This window comes from Lissotriton helveticus, chromosome 11 (genome assembly GCF_964261635.1).
Source record: "Lissotriton helveticus chromosome 11, aLisHel1.1, whole genome shotgun sequence".
In the NCBI taxonomy this organism is placed as follows: domain Eukaryota; kingdom Metazoa; phylum Chordata; class Amphibia; order Caudata; family Salamandridae; genus Lissotriton; species Lissotriton helveticus.
This window is the reverse complement of record NC_136072.1, coordinates 153,218,085-153,235,411: the sequence shown is the minus strand read 5'-3', so window position 1 is coordinate 153,235,411 and position 17,327 is coordinate 153,218,085. Positions and strand designations below refer to the sequence as shown.

The 17,327-nt window shown below is 43.8% G+C and overlaps 1 protein-coding gene across 1 annotated transcript in view; it reads left to right on the top strand.

The window, feature by feature from the left end:
* The window catches only part of LOC144792863 (transient receptor potential cation channel subfamily V member 6-like), a 308,789-nt gene that overhangs the window by 239,758 nt on the left and 51,704 nt on the right, over positions 1–17,327 (top strand). The window contains exons 10-11 of the mRNA XM_078668058.1: positions 11,456–11,532; positions 13,299–13,464. Coding sequence (XP_078524184.1) covers positions 11,456–11,532; positions 13,299–13,464 — 243 coding nt within the window. The remainder of the gene's footprint in view (positions 1–11,455; positions 11,533–13,298; positions 13,465–17,327) is intronic.

Here is a 17,327-nt window from a genome sequence, read left to right as displayed (position 1 = left end):
ATGTTTGCTTTATATTTTCTATGCCTGCCAGAGACACAGTACGGATGGCCCCGCTACACCAAGAGTCTCGGAGATTCAACTGGCATTTAGCTGCTTGCAGCTTTAAGACTATCGAGTGATCGATAATTTCCGATGACCGCCAGAGGACACAGATTACTGTTGGGGAAAACGAGGTATTTCACTTCGGTGGGGCGATTAGTCCGCATTGACTGCCCTGACTCAGCAGCTGATTGTGTTGCGCTGGCTGTAGCGGTTACAAGGGGACCCAGGACTACGGCCGTTGACTTTCCTCATTCCAGGGCATTGTACCTATCACCACCTACCTGTCAGCCAGCGGGACCCACAGTCTACCTCACTCCCCCACGCCATCGACCCAGTCGTGCCGGTACAGTGCCTTCTGGGAGTTGAAGTCCAGCATCAAAACGGACTCAAACAGGATGTGTCGACTACATTAGGGGGAGGAGCGCCAGATGCTGGAACCATTATCAGAGCAGGAAGGAACATTTGTGAATAGGACATGCTGCAGTGTTGGGCGCTGAGGAAGGCTACTGATGCCGAAATGCATTCGCCGCCATTGCTGATATGAAGAAATAAACGAGCTGTCTGACCTGTAATCCCCTTGGCCTCCACGTTCTTCTTCGAGGGATGTTTGCTTTATATTTTCTGTGCCTGCCAGAGACACAGTACGGATGGCCCCGCTGCACCAAGAGTCTCGGAGATTCAACTGGCATTTAGCTGCTTGCAGCTTTAAGACTATCGAGTGATCGATAATTTCCGATGACCGCCAGAGGACACAGATTACTGTTGGGGAAAACGAGGTATTTCACTTCGGTGGGGCGATTAGTCGGCATTGACTGCCCTGACTCAGCAGCTGATTTGTGTTGCGCTGGCTGTAGCGGTTACAAGGGGACCCAGGACTACGGCCGTTGACTTTCCTCATTCCAGGGCATTGTACCTATCACCACCTACCTGTCAGCCAGCGGGACCCACAGCCTTCCTCACTCCCCCACGCCATCGACCCAGTCGTGCCGGTACAGTGCCTTCTGGGAGTTGAAGTCCAGCATCAAAACGGACTCAAACAGGATGTGTCGACTACATTAGGGGGAGGAGCGCCAGATGCTGGAACCATTATCAGAGCAGGAAGGAACATTTGTGAATAGGACATGCTGCAGTGTTGGGCGCTGAGGAAGGCTACTGATGCCGAAATGCATTCGCCGCCATTGCTGATATGAAGAAATAAACGAGCTGTCTGACCTGTAATCCCCTTGGCCTCCGCGTTCTTCTTCGAGGGATGTTTGCTTTATATTTTCTATGCCTGCCAGAGACACAGTACGGATGGCCCCGCTACACCAAGAGTCTCGGAGATTCAACTGGCATTTAGCTGCTTGCAGCTTTAAGACTATCGAGTGATCGATAATTTCCGATGACCGCCAGAGGACACAGATTACTGTTGGGGAAAACGAGGTATTTCACTTCGGTGGGGCGATTAGTCCGCATTGACTGCCCTGACTCAGCAGCTGATTTGTGTTGCGCTGGCTGTAGCGGTTACAAGGGGACCCAGGACTACGGCCGTTGACTTTCCTCATTCCAGGGCATTGTACCTATCACCACCTACCTGTCAGCCAGCGGGACCCACAGTCTACCTCACTCCCCCACGCCATCGACCCAGTCGTGCCGGTACAGTGCCTTCTGGGAGTTGAAGTCCAGCATCAAAACGGACTCAAACAGGATGTGTCGACTACATTAGGGGGAGGAGCGCCAGATGCTGGAACCATTGTCAGAGCAGGAAGGAACATTTGTGAATAGGACATGCTGCAGTGTTGGGCGCTGAGGAAGGCTACTGATGCCGAAATGCATTCGCCGCCATTGCTGATATGAAGAAATAAACGAGCTGTCTGACCTGTAATCCCCTTGGCCTCCGCGTTCTTCTTCGAGGGATGTTTGCTTTATATTTTCTGTGCCTGCCAGAGAACACAGTACGGATGGCCCCGCTGCACCAAGAGTCTCGGAGATTCAACTGGCATTTAGCTGCTTGCAGCTTTAAGACTATCGAGTGATCGATAATTTCCGATGACCGCCAGAGGACACAGATTACTGTTGGGGAAAACGAGGTATTTCACTTCGGTGGGGCGATTAGTCCGCATTGACTGCCCTGACTCAGCAGCTGATTTGTGTTGCGCTGGCTGTAGCGGTTACAAGGGGACCCAGGACTACGGCCGTTGACTTTCCTCATTCCAGGGCATTGTACCTATCACCACCTACCTGTCAGCCAGCGGGACCCACAGTCTACCTCACTCCCCCACGCCATCAACCCAGTCGTGCCGGTACAGTGCCTTCTGGGAGTTGAAGTCCAGCATCAAAACGGACTCAAACAGGATGTGTCGACTACATTAGGGGGAGGAGCGCCAGATGCTGGAACCATTATCAGAGCAGGAAGGAACATTTGTGAATAGGACATGCTGCAGTGTTGGGCGCTGAGGAAGGCTACTGATGCCGAAATGCATTCGCCGCCATTGCTGATATGAAGAAATAAACAAGCTGTCTGACCTGTAATCCCCTTGGCCTCCGCGTTCTTCTTCGAAGGATGTTTGCTTTATATTTTCTGTGCCTGCCAGAGACACAGTACGGATGGCCCCGCTGCACCAAGAGTCTCGGAGATTCAACTGGCATTTAGCTGCTTGCAGCTTTAAGACTATCGAGTGATCGATAATTTCCGATGACCGCCAGAGGACACAGATTACTGTTGGGGAAAAAGAGGTATTTCACTTCGGTGGGGCGATTATTCCGCATTGACTGCCCTGACTCAGCAGCTGATTTGTGTTGCGCTGGCTGTAGCGGTTACAAGGGGACCCAGGACTACGGCCGTTGACTTTCCTCATTCCAGGGCATTGTACCTATCACCACCTACCTGTCAGCCAGCGGGACCCACAGTCTACCTCACTCCCCCACGCCATCGACCCAGTCGTGCCGGTACAGTGCCTTCTGGGAGTTGAAGTCCAGCATCAAAACGGACTCAAACAGGATGTGTCGACTACATTAGGGGGAGGAGCGCCAGATGCTGGAACCATTATCAGAGCAGGAAGGAACATTTGTGAATAGGACATGCTGCAGTGTTGGGCGCTGAGGAAGGCTACTGATGCCGAAATGCATTCGCAGCCATTGCTGATATGAAGAAATAAACGAGCTGTCTGACCTGTAATCCCCTTGGCCTCCGCGTTCTTCTTCGAGGGATGTTTGATATATATATATATATATATATATATATATATATATATATATATATATATATATATATATATATATATATATATATATATGTTGCTGCTTGTCACAGTTTTCCAAAGTGAGTGCAGCGTGACTCAAATACGGAGTCAGCTATCTCCTATATATATTCAAACTCTGCACACCTCCAGTAAACAGCATCCACACTCACAATGTTACAAGGGTAAATGTTTTATTCGAACAATTCCACCATAACGCGTTTCACCTAACACTCACAGCCTTGATCACACATACAAGAGCATCATTTTGTCAGCTTCTTTTTAGTTACACCTGTTCAACTTTTTAGTTATACCTGTTCAACTCTCCTTAACAAATTCAGCTCTACATCCCTCTTCCCCGGTCTGCAACCTCACTCAGCCTACCAACAGGTTCCTCTAGCGCTTGGACGCCTCAGGGCAGCAATTCGCGCTCTAAAAATCCACTTTCATTCATTCATTCATTCATTATCACATTACTAATTCATAATTAACACAACCAAAACACTGATAGTTAATTTCCCTAACTTTAGTGGAAAAAGGAATTCCTGAATTGATCATTCAAAATGTAAATTTAAATAATGATCATACATATTTTTGGGCTGATTTATGTGATGTATAATACATTATTTCTTGCATATTCTCATTCTCTACACACATTGCCAATTCTGCCCTGGTGTGTATTTCTCTATTCAATCTTACTTTTTCGAGAAGTATTGCCCTAATTGGCCTAAGTCCATCATGAGTGAACACTACCATACCTAACTACAGCTTGTCTAGTAGCCTATTCTGAGTGGTTTGAACTACAACCTCACCCACTCATAATCAACTAAAAAATGTTAAAAGATGTATTTTTAAGCCCTTATCTATACTGATAACCATTATCCATGACTATAGTTACCACCCAATATTAAAAGAGAAGAGGTAGGTATCAAAGATTTATAAACAATTCCTCCTCCATATTTAAGCTAACTGGGGTCTTAGTATTAAGTTCAATAATGTAACAGGACTCCAGTCTCTGCAACTGCTTTTCCCTATTGCCCCCAACCTGCCTGGGGGCTTCTTGGAATACCATGCAGTTCTAACGTCTTTGGTGCTCATGACGAGACCAGATCGTCATGAGTCACAATGGAGCTGTGCTCATGACGAGCTGGTCTCGTCATAAAGGCTCCGCTCACGCGCGATTGATTCCCCGCCTGTGCGTGCATATTAATCAGTGGGCGGGGTCGTGATGAGACCAGCTCGTCATGAGCACAGCTCCACTGTGACTCATGACGAGCTTGTATCGTCATGAGAACCAAAGACGTTAGAACTGCATGGTATTCCAAGAAGCCCCCAGGCAGGTTGGGAGGCAATAGGGAAAAGCTTTGCTCCCCCCTGCCCCCCGCACCGTGGGGGAATTACCCCCGCAGTGAAGGGGCTAAAACTTTCAATTTGACCTGACAAAATTTACCTTTTACCAGGATTAACCCTTCCTTTTTTAATACTTTTGTTTTGTTGTTTGGAGTTTTATATAGCCGAACTAGAACCGAACCGAATCAGTTATCAGAGCGCTTTACATAGCACCAGTTACGTTACATGAGGACACACTTTCATTTTTTTTTTTAGGCACGGGGAGATTAAGTGATTTGCCCAGAATCATAGGGGTTTTTGGCGTCGTTACCGAGACTCGAACCCAGATCCCCAGGTCCGAGGTCGAGCGCCTTAGCCGTTAGGCCAACCCCTCTCCACTACTTTGATGTTACACCTAAGCTAGGCCCTAAGGGCCAGATGTATGAAGCCATTCAGCATTTTGTAACGGACTGAATTGCTTTTTCAGGCAATTAAGAAATGCTCAATGGGCTTTGCCTGTGTACAAAGCTCCTAAAGCGATATCAAATTGTTATTTCTAACCAGTAGAAATCGAAATTTGCAATCTTCTAAATAGGAAATCGCAAATAGGCACTACTTATTTGCAACTTATTTGCGATTCCTATGCACATGTAGAAAGAATTTCCTAAATGTGGATTGGGTATTTAGGAAATGGAATTACCATCGACTCCAAGTCAATGGTAAGCATGTACAATTTAAAGAAAGCACTCAAAGATTCTTTTTTTTAAGTGCGATAGAGGGATATATGCCCCTACGGCATATGTGTTCTCCTCATATGCATCACTTTTTAATGTGCATGATGGGGCTTTATGCTCATAGCCATCCTTGGTTTAGCATTTCTAAATTAGCGATTTCCTATTATGAAATCTCTATTTTGAAAATGCTACACCAGCCCATTGGAAAGAACGGCATGGGATTTCCTATTTGGATTTCTTAATAGCGATTCATACTCTGTAGGCATCGCTATTAGGAAGTTGTCTATTTCATACATATCATCTTGTATTTCCTAAATAGCAATTTCTAAGGAGTCACTATTTAGGAAATGTTTTGTATAGCTGACCCTAAATGCCCAAAGGGAAGGGTGCATGATGTTTAAAATGAAGAACATGTATATTCTATGTTTTACATTTCCTGGCAGTGAAAAAACTCCAATTTGGTTATCAATGTGGCAAGGCTGCTCCTCCAAAAGGAAAGCACTGGGTTACATTATAACACCTTATAATGCTTAACTTCAGTTTAGGAGTAGGTAAAAAATTATTCAAGGACTCATATTAATAGTAATTTAAAATCCAACATAATGGTAAATTCAAATTCTATATTCTATTTTGAAAATTACACTTATAGAAAGTAGTAATTTTTCTGTCCGGACCAAATGTGCCATTTTGTCATTGCTCAGTCACCAAGGAGCTAAATGGTTCCCCGATTAGGTGTGAAGAAGCTTCCAGAGCTGAGACAAAGGGAAGGCGGTGTTGACATTCTTCTGACATCATGGCCATCTGGTTGTGCCCATGAACTTAATTAACTTCAAGTGATGCCTACTCTGTCACAGGCAGATTTAGCTCATGCCTGGGCCAGCCCCCTCTGTTATACTGCTAGCCACCCAGGATCAAATCCCAGTGGGAGAGAAGCTGCCCCCAGAACAAGTTTTGAGTCACCACAAGGGTGGGTTTGTTCATTATCAAATCCACACCTCTGGGTGGCCACATGGAGCTCTGCACAGGTAAAAAAGTATACGCCATCTTGGTTTTAAGTTGGGAAGAGTATAGTTTTCAGTAAAGACACAGGAAGTGCTGCAAAAGTGGGTGGGTCCCCCTTGCAACTTTTGCCCCATTGGTTTGGGAGGGGCGGTGAGCCCTTGTCTTGGGTCCCTTGGAAAGGTGTCAGAATGTACTTTTCCTGTCTACTCCTAAATGCTGGGAATTAAAAACGTCTTGTAGAATTTCTGCCTGGAGAGCCAACAGAAGACCAGGTCCTACTTGCAAGCCGATATGCTGAAGCTGCATCATCGATACGCTCAATTTCAGCGCAGCTCCGGCTACAATATTTTTCACAGCACAAATCCGATTCAGCAGGCCAACACCTGGCGGTATCCAACAACGTCGAAACCTTTCTGGTTACAGCCTTCAGCCTTTTCCCGGTGAAGCAAACTGACTTTCAGAAAAGAGACTACAGGCCTGATTTAGATTTTGGTAGACTGATTACTCCGTCACAACGGTGACGGATACCTCTTCCACCAGAATATAAATACCATAAGATATTATATAGATAAATATAAAACGGATTCTTTCTTTTAAATACTGGGTATTTTAAAGGGAACTCATTTGCACTAGTGGGTACCTGTGCTCAGTGGTCAGCTTTCCCGCCCCGGTCCGAAGCGATAGTTAGTACCATTTTGCGGAGGGCGTGGAAGGGAGAGCCAGGTACTTCCACCTTCCGGAGTGGTTAGCACTCTAGTCGGGGGGGGGGAAGACAAGCTATTTAGGATGCATGACAGAGCGGATGCGCAGCGGACGCATGCAGCGGGCGTGCCGCTGGCACTCCAATGGCGCGCCAAAGGCAAGCCCGTCTGTGCCCGTCCACGGTCGACCGGGGCCAAAACCCTTGCCCGAATCAGACAAACTCGTAGCTATACTCCCATACAGTTATTTGCTTTATGCCCCACCATTATGGAATCGTGTAAGCACAGTATAATGGCAGTGAGTATGAGTTATAACTGTAGTCACTGCCCTTTTACGGCGGAGTCATGTTTGAAATCCAGGGAGACAGGCCAGAGGCTTAGCCTCTCTATGATCAATTGAAGATCCCTGAGGAAACACAAACTGGAAATTCATGACCATTTGGTAGATGGTCAGCCAGATGTGTTATTCCTCATGGAGACCTGGCTAAATGAGGACTCTGCTTCTGAAATTCTCGAGGACCTCCCAAGTGGTTATGGAATAATTAGAGTGGATCGACCTATTGGTAGGCGAGGGGGAATTGCGATTATTCATAGGCCATCTATTCAGTGTACCCTGAAGTCGGTGTACATTGTGGATAGAGAAGCAGGCTTCTTCTCTATTGTGGTATCCACAAATTATATTGTAAAACCGGCACTGCGTTACGAGAAACTGTTGTTGTTGGGGGATTTGAACCTTCACTTTGACGAACTGGCGGCTTTACAATTGACACTCAAATCGGAGCTCCCTACTCATCAACTGGGTCACCTATTAAACCCAATTTTTGCCAACTGCAGTGCCTTAGAAATGGAGTTCCCGCTTCCAATTCCATGGTCTGACCATTTTTTGGTCTCCTTCAGTGCCAGGATGCCTCTTTCTCACTTAGCGGAGAAGCCAGACACCAAGAAAAAGCATAGGAAGTGGGTTAGGTTTTCGTAAGCTAACTTTAATCTGGCCCTATTACAGGGAGGGCTACCTGGCTGTACAGATATTGACTCTGCCTATGACGCATTGGACAATCGTATCGTGGAGGCATTAGACAGTAATGCTCCATGGTCCTCGAAGCCGCCTGGTAGACAACAAAAATCCGCTCCCTGGTTTAGCGGTGAACTTAGATTAGCCAAATCAGCCTGTAAACGCCTTGAAAGAGCGTGGAGAAGAAACTTCTCAGCCCTTAGGAAGAGTGAATATAAATCTAGTCTTACAAACTATCACTCTCTCTTATTAGGAAGGCTCGGGCCACCTATTATAAAGAGAGCATCGGGACAGCGAAGAACTCGGCAAAGGAACTTTTTACAGTCTTTAAAGAGATATCACTAGCAAGAACCACAGCTCCTAACATCGGCTCAGTGGATTCTTTCAATTTGGTGGCCGACTTCTTTGCGGAGAAGGTGGGGAAGATTTATTCTTCCTTCCCGGATACAGCACCCAACGTGCGCTTGGATGATGATGGGACGTCTGACATAGTGGAGGCAGAATGTCTCTGTGAATTTACCATCCCCTCATGTGACACTCTCAATAATGTAGCCTTAAGCATCAAGTCAGGCTCGCCTAGAGACCCTGCTACTCCCAAGGTGCTAAGAGGAAGCATTGAGATACTTGAGCCCTCTTCAGACATCTCCGTGAGCCCTCTTTTACCTCAGGAGCGTCCCAAAAAAAATGGAAAGAGGTGATCGTTCTCCCGCTAATAAAGAAACCGAATGTTAGCATGAGCCAACTGGAGAATTTACGTTCTATCTCATTGCTACTGTACGTTGCTAAAATTGCAGAGAAGGTGGTTAACATCCAACTGACAGCCCACATTAGTAAACACAGCTTACTTCATCCCACTCAATCTGGCTTTCGGGTATCTTACTCCACCGAATCGGCTCTGCTTCTTTCCACGGAAATCATCCGTAAGTATGTAGATGAGGGACAGGCGGCGGCCTTAGTTCTAGTAGACCTAAGTGCTGTATTCGACTCTGTGGCCCATCATACCTTACTCCAGCGCCTTAGTAAAGGAGGTCTGGCAGGCGGAGCTTTGGAATGGCTGGAATCCTTTTTGCACGATCGTAGTTTCCAGGTGTCGCAGGAACCTTACTACTCTAAAAGTATTAAGCTGAAACAAGGGGTCCCACAGGGCTCCACTCTCAGCTCCACCCTGTTTAATCTCTATGTCATTCCTTTGGCAGAGATTTCTGAAAAATTTGTTGTCAGTGTTGTGTCATATGCTGACGACACACAACTGGTGGTGTCCTTAACACAAGCACATGAGAAAGCAGCCATCAATTTTTCGACATGCCTACAAGAACTGGCGTTCTGGATGGCTAACAACTGCCTTAAATTGAATGGTAATAAAACTGAAGTGCTAGTGATAGGCAAAGCGCCCTCGGTCTGGTCATCGGCATGGTGGCCTCAGACACTGGGACCGACCCCCTCCCCTTGTGATCAGGTTAGCAATCTAGGGATGTGGCTGGACACCAAGCTTTCCTCTGAGAACCACACCAAGTGAGTGGCAGGAACATGTTTTGGAGTTTTGCGCGGACTCCGGAAGACCTTAGATGTACTGCCGATTAAAGCAAGGAAAACTATGGTCCACGCTCTGGTGACATCACGCTTGGATTATGGGAACGCACTTTACCTGGGAGATAGTAACAAATGCATACAGCAAGTCCAACACATTCAGAATGCAGCAGCGTGCCTCGTTTTAATGCTACCCAAGAGAACCCTTCCAATAAGGCCCTAGCCTCCCTTCACTGGCTTCCGTTAAGGGAGCGAATTTTGTTTAAGGCTCTATCTGTCAGCCATAGTATTTTACAAAGAAAGGGGCCCAACAACCTGCACTACTTACTAACTCCTTATTCCCCGACCCGTCAACTCAGATCAAGCGGGACGGGGCAGGTTAGCATTCGATCTATCAGGAGAGCAAGGATGGGTGGCTGCTCCTTTCGCTTTTTATCAGCCAAGCATTGGAATAAGCCTCCCCCGGGGCTCCAGTTGGAGGCTTCGGAGACAATCTTCTGAAAAAAATTAGAGACCTGGTGCTTTCCCTCTTTGAGCCCTCCTGTCTAACCGTTTTTTGTTCTCTGCGCTATGTCCGGAATATATACTTCTTTGTACTGTAGCGCGGGAACACACTATTCAGTGTAGCCATGCGCTTTATAAATTTGTATATTATTATCCTTATTATGGGATTTATATTTCACCGGACAGGATATTCGTCACCGTTGTGAAGGAGTAACCTTCCGCTGAAATCTAAATCAGGCCCTAAATCCAAGGGAAGAAATCTTCACAGGATCCAATTCGAGCAGCATCAGATCAACGTTGACAACTTCCTGTGTGCGGGCTCTGGAATTTTCCTGCTTGTACCTTTTTCTTTTTTACTGTTTTAGTGCTATTTGAATGCTTTACATATTTTCTTAAATTAAGCCGGTTTCGTATATGCCATAGCTTCCAGGGATTGAGCTCAGGTTTAAATTACTGAAACCTTTACAGAACCTAACAAGAATAGTGAAATTATTGCTTGTAGTGGACTTTTTAATTTGTTGTCATGGTGTCATAGGGTGATTTAACAGTGAAATGAATAATTTCATGTATTTGTTTAATAGATTACAGCCTCTATGGTCCTTAATTGAATCAGTCTCCTTCTTTTTGATAAAAATAGGGTGATTTAAGGCATATAGGGAAGAAAATGCTCTTCCACACAACTACACAAAGAGTAAGTGTTTTTGTTTGCCCTTCAGGATGTCTGTATCTGATTTGCAGTGCATTTTTGCAGACAGCACATATGCACACCAGTTAATAACTCAAGAGTTGCTTTATGCCCTAAGGGAACATGTTTAGCATTAGGACATGTACTTCATAGTGCAACTGGAACATTTCTGGGGCTGCATGTATATGCCACCTTCTGATGCTTAGGTGCAAATGATTCAGTGATCTCTTTGTTATATTTTAAGTATTCTATTTTCCACCTTACAACAATGACAATGTCCCACAGAATGTTATGCTAATAACACATATGGACATTATGGACATTACGTGTTAGTTGGATGAAGCAAGTGATACATTCAGCTCACCCAATATTGCTGGAGATGTAGAAGGATTCAACTCCTTTAACTAGCTGTCTGTCCGACTGATCATAACCCATCAATTTTCCATATGATTTCAAAAATAAGAAATACTTTATCAACTGTTTGATGGTAAAAATATCATTAGATTTTGAATTTTATTCCACATGAATTCATCTATAATGATATTTCTGTTGTTTCTCTACATTTTGTAACACTATTTTCCACTGTCTGCCTAGGTGCAGTTGCAAAGGAATTGCTGTCAGGATAACCTAAAGTGTACTTTGTGAGGAAGGGTGTCAGGGTATAAAATAATTATAATTTGGCCATATTCTCCTCGTTTTAGATCCCACGCATTTATCGGAAAGGGCTGTCACACTTATTTGGAACCACAATAACTGGGGGACCATTTCATACAATCATGTAAGTAAATATTTTAACAATGAGTATAGTATCCATGCAATAATTTCCTGTGGATTCTAAACTGCCTTGTCATTCCACTGAATATAAACTTTAAAATGCATTGAAAAACAATCAAAAATTCCAGAAACTATTTTTTCTATTACTCCCAAATAAAGGCCCATTTGTTTTTTCAGTTGCTACATGTAGAATATTTCTAATTTCACAAATACGGGTATATTAAATTATAGATTCAACAGTGAAGTTGTAAGAAGTACAAAAATGGCACATTTCTCAAAGTTAGAGGTATGTGTACTTTGAACAACTTTTCCTGGGAAATGTTTTTCTGGAAGAAAAATTTTGTCTGGACAGTTTCTTAGACAATGATCTTGCAGTTTTGTTTTTATGAATGCTGTTCAGCTAGGGGTAGGTTTTATTAGGTATTTCTTCCTGCAAAGACATAGTTTTAGCAGATTTGTGTCACCAGCTGAGGACAATTACTGGAGTGATTGGAGAAGGAAGTTCTGAATATTTTATTTTAGCAGGCATGAAAGGAAAGTAGCAGACAATAAGAGCATACAACGATAAGAAAATTAAAATCAAGAAAATTTGTTTCATGATTAAATCTTTCTCCGTCAGCATTCAGCAATAATTATAAAACATTGTATATTGCTGTGTGTGTGAGTGGTTACCACAGGGTGCAGGGATTTAACAAAGAGTTAAAACAACTGAAGAGGAAAAGGTGTGACAATCCTAGATAATGTATCCCCGGGGAAAACTGCAGCAGCGAGATCTGCAGAGCAGAGATGTGTTCAACGAAGAAAGAGAACTGAAATGATTCTTGGAGAAAGAAGATTGCAGCAGGATTTCAGGACTCCAAGTTCATAGGACAGGCTACCTTATGCTGACACCCAGGCCTATTCCCAAGAGTAGATCTCTGTCCAAGCCCATTGCTTGCCCTCTTTCATTTTCTGGGAAAGTACACCCACTGTAACATGAACTATACCCACTGAGTCGCTTCTGCTGGTGAAATCCACCAACTTCATATGGTGATTGCAACTGACACCCCAAGCAGCTCGAAGAGGCAGTTAATTGGTGAATACCGACCATACACAAGACAGGACATTTATGCACAGTGGACAATACAATTGACGATGTGTACTTGTTACTTTTGTTTTTTCTCACAGGCCTTCTTTGGCTCTTCTAGACCCTTCCTGTATCTTTTATGGTATTTTTCATGGTTTGTCCACACACTTTCTTACCTGTGAATGGGATTAAACTAGGGCCTTTATCAGAAGGAACAGCATCAATGTTAGAGGAACGGGAGTGGTGGAGTGGTAGCAGAAGTGAGGATATCCGCTGTACATCTGCAGACAAGCAAACTTGTATACTTTCTGCTGTATACCTTGATTCTAAGCTTTTTTGGTTTCTCAAATAACTATTGTGGAATTGCGTACTGCAGAATTAATGGGGCTCTAGATGTGTTATTCGCATTTACATTTATTTAATTTGTAAAGCAGGCATAATGTCAGACACAAATTGTTTTGAAGCCACTTAGAAATTAAATAATATCACAGAATATAAACAAAACATCAAAATAGATTCCGAAACAAATAAATAACCAATGTGAAAATAGCATCAGGAAATAGCCTATATGTTTAAGGTGGGTAGCTTCTGAGGCATAATTTTTCTGATAATTGACAAGGTGGGCTACTTTCAATAAGAACAATGAAAATGTGCTTGAAAAGGTGACAATGCTTTTTTTTTTGCAACATATTTTTTTGTTCTAGGGTACTGTGCGCATGCCTTATTGTGATAAATATGATACTGAGGATTTGCAGCCTCGATGGGGAGACAGTTGTGTTGCCATTGGCTCTAGTATGTGCGTGGAGCAATGTGATCTATTTTGCTCGTGGATCCAGTCACCTCGGCCCTCTGTGTATCATGATTCAAAAGGTATGTGCTTAAGAGGTTTTAGTATTTGGAATAAAAAAACATCTGCTTGTTTATTAATTTCTGTATTCTATGCCTTGATTCATGTAACTCATATGTATGTAAGATTGTAATAGATTGTCATTAGTCTCCATTATTAAATCTGTTTATTCAGTGCTATGACGTAGCATCAGTGGGAAACAAAAGTTATTTCTCACAGTTGTTAGATCATAAAGGGAAACACTTGCTTCCCCTGTGCACCCCAGCCTCATCCAGTTCTCCTAATGCCCCATGGAGGCAGTGGAATGGTGACAGGCTGTTTCGGCTGCCGCCTTCTGCCTCTCATGGGCAGTGGCGGCTCATCAGCTAAGGCGGAGGAGCGTAGTTCCACTGAGTATAAAAGGCAAACTAAAATGATAATAAGTCAACGTTACTAACGTTACCTAATTATCTTTTTATTTTTCTCTATGGAGCCCGATCCAGGTTAAGGCAGGGTGGGGCTGGGCTGTGTCACAGGGAGAGGAGGAGGAGGAGTGGTATAATGTGCATTTAAGTGTGCATGACAGTTTGGCCTGCCGGGTGGAGAACATGCACAGGCTTCCACTCCCTGTCTGAGCGCCGAACCATGGTATACAGACCAATCACGATGCCACTGTCATGCTGTTGAGAGCTGCATTGTGATTGGCTTAGGGAAGTCTGTGAGCCTGTGTGCTTCCTGTTTTCTGCGTTGGACGGAGGAAAGGCGGCAGCCCTTTAGGTAAGTGAACTTTTATTATTTTTTTAAATCAAGCCTCCCCCTACCCCCCACCACTACTTTTCAAAAGCACCCGCCACTGCTCATGGGTCTCCACAGACCCACAGAGGCAGAAGAATGTGGGAGGCGCTTTTCCTCTGCCAACCAACAGATTCATTGATGGAAGCGGCCCTTGCTATCACACTCAGACTTAAAAAAACATGCTTTGCTGAAAAGCACAAAAAGTAGCAAAATGTATTATAGTCCAGTTGTGGAAACCAGATGAGGTTTGCACAGTTGAAAATAGGAGAATGAAAATGAAGTACATTATGCACTGGAAAGCGTCTTTTTTTATAACAATGTGGGTGTAAATGAAAAATTTCAGAGTTTGGTGATTACTCCCTGGGGTAACCTGATAGATCATAAGTATAGTCAGGACTGAAGATGACATCTGTGAATCTACTTCATTTTTCCCGAGCTTGCAAATTAATAAAACAGGCAAGCTCACTAGGCAGTGCATTATCTGTAAAAAATGAAGTGTCATGGTCCAAAGGAGTCCACTGCAGCTGGCACCGCCTGAGCTTCTGCCATTTCTGCCAAATGCCAAAGACAGCAGTACATATGTCCGAGTTTAAAATATGTTAAATCGCCACCTAGAATTTCTGCAAAAAAATAGGCACACGGGGCCACCATGGGGTGATTAAATATACACTGGTGTTTGGGGTGAAAGGAGGGAATGCACAGTCGGTGGTGTGAAAGAATGGCGGGACACCAGCTATGAATTATTTGCATTGGTTAGGGAACAGGTAGCAGGAACACAAGGTACTTTATAATATTTGAGGATTTGAGTGTGAGGGTTGGATGACTGGGCATGGTTATGAATGGCTCTCCAATGACTCCTTTCCCCAACATTGCTCTTGTGAGCAGTGGAAGATGGTGTGGGGCAATACATCACATAAAATTGCAGATGGGTAACTGTGAATAAAGAGGGTGGTTTTATCCTGGTGTTCTTAGTGATATGGACAACTCAAGCTTTAGTCTTGTCTGTTTCATGTTGAAGAAAATAGAAACCTTCTCAGGGGTTTCGCTGATACGCCTGGTCCTTTTAAACCAACAAAGAAGAGATTGGCACAGAAGCTGTAATATACAAAACGTCTTTTTTTAACCTCAGATGAGGGAGACTATGTCACACAGTACCCTCAGGAACTGTAGGAGGCATTCTAAGGAGTACAGAAAAAAGGGGACTTATAGATGCTTAGGTTTACATTAGTCAGCATGCAAGCAAGGGGATGTCCTGGCACACGTAAAGATGCAAAATGACTAATATGGGCATACAAGATTTGCTTGCTCAACAAAGTGGGAGGAGACTTTTTTCTCCTTACATCAGCAAGAATAGCCTGACAGTTATAACATAAGAGCAGGTGCATTCTACTGGCTAGGCCCCTCTGAGCATGTGCAAGGCTCTGGAAGAGGGAAACAGCACATGGCGAGCACATGGCTAACTAAAATGGCTGCCAAGCACAAAATGGCTTTCAGCTCATGCTAACACATCCCTGCAATCTTAAACAATGTAACTCAGAAGCCCTCTGTGAAAAGTTATTCACAGCTATTCACTAATAATGTTATAAATTATAGATCCACATGTTGCACTCCATATGTCTGAAACATTCATACGCTACTTCGTTGTTCTAAATAATCTGCATATTTTAAGTAATGATAAGCAAATAAGCAATCTCGGCACATAGTAAAAGGTGTATGCGATGTATAATGCAGGCATAATTCCCACACGGTAGCTTACATTTTAAATTGTGTATCTTACAATTGTCCGCATTTGGAATGACAGTGAATTTATTCAAGCATTCATATTATCATCAAGAAAGAAAATGAACTGTGGTGTCATGTTGCATGGCTGTCTTAGTTTTGTTTAATCAGAAAGAAACTTGAGAAGCCACCGAAAACCTATGCAACTAAATGAGCCCTGCCTGAATATGTAACCTGAAAAAAACATAAGTTCAACTACCTCACCCTAAGACCCCAAATCAGAACGCCATCCACATTCAGCAGACTAAAGCGCACAAAAAACTACAAACCTGCCATATAATTAGGGCTACTGGAATTATGAGCCAGGGGAGCACCAAATTATGCAGCAGTGTTGACTAACTTATGTGTCAAGAAAGGGCAAATTGTGCAGCATAATGTGCCACATTTTTTTTATAGCATTACTTCATTGTTTTGTCATTTCTACACATGGTAATTCTGTCTGAGTCAAAGATTTCACCTCTCCACTACCAGTTTAACCACCAAATACATAAATATGCAACTGGATGATGCCCAATTTCCAGATGCAAAGGGGTCTTCCAACACACACAAACACATTTCGCCAAGTTTTTTGTAACGTTTGGTCACCTTGAGTTAGAAATAACACTTGTTTCCTAGAATCTGCAGATTAAACAGCAGATGATGGATTTTGTGCGAATGTGACAAAACCTTAATTATGCAACAACAAAAAAGCTGAAGAATTGCATATTTCCAGTGGCCCTGCATATATGACCCATTAAACATAACTTGCTAAAGATGGGCAAGAGGGCGAACAAGACACTGGATACAGGAACAGAAATCCCCCTATTCGATGTGAGAGGAAGTAAGTGGGTCAACACAAACACAAACAGGTTAATGTTATGAATGCACAATTACCAGCTAATTCAACATGGTGCTGATGAAGGAAATCAGATAAGGACACAAAAACACAGCAAGCATAGATACGAGGAGACAGGAGGGTTACTGTTTAGTCTGAGCACACTAGGAAAGGAAAGAAGCAACCGATACCGTCCTAACTAAACACCTCCTCTTGTTTCACATGGTCTACTTTCCATCTCCTCCCTTTGCCACCCATCAAACTTCTCCACCTTCCCCTTCTGCTCTCCCATTGCCGTTTCTTCTCATTTTTTTCTCTGCTTGTTACCACATATTCTTTCCTCATTTCTTCCCTCTTCCTCCACTTCTCATCAAATCAAGGGCCTTCCTCTTTCCCTATCTTCACTTTCCCTTCTGTTCCTTATCCAAATCCCTCTCCTCTCTAACTTACCCCTTGTGTGCACCCCCTTGTGCCATGCCAAGCATCACCTATTTATTAACCCTTTATCAGCTCCCCCAT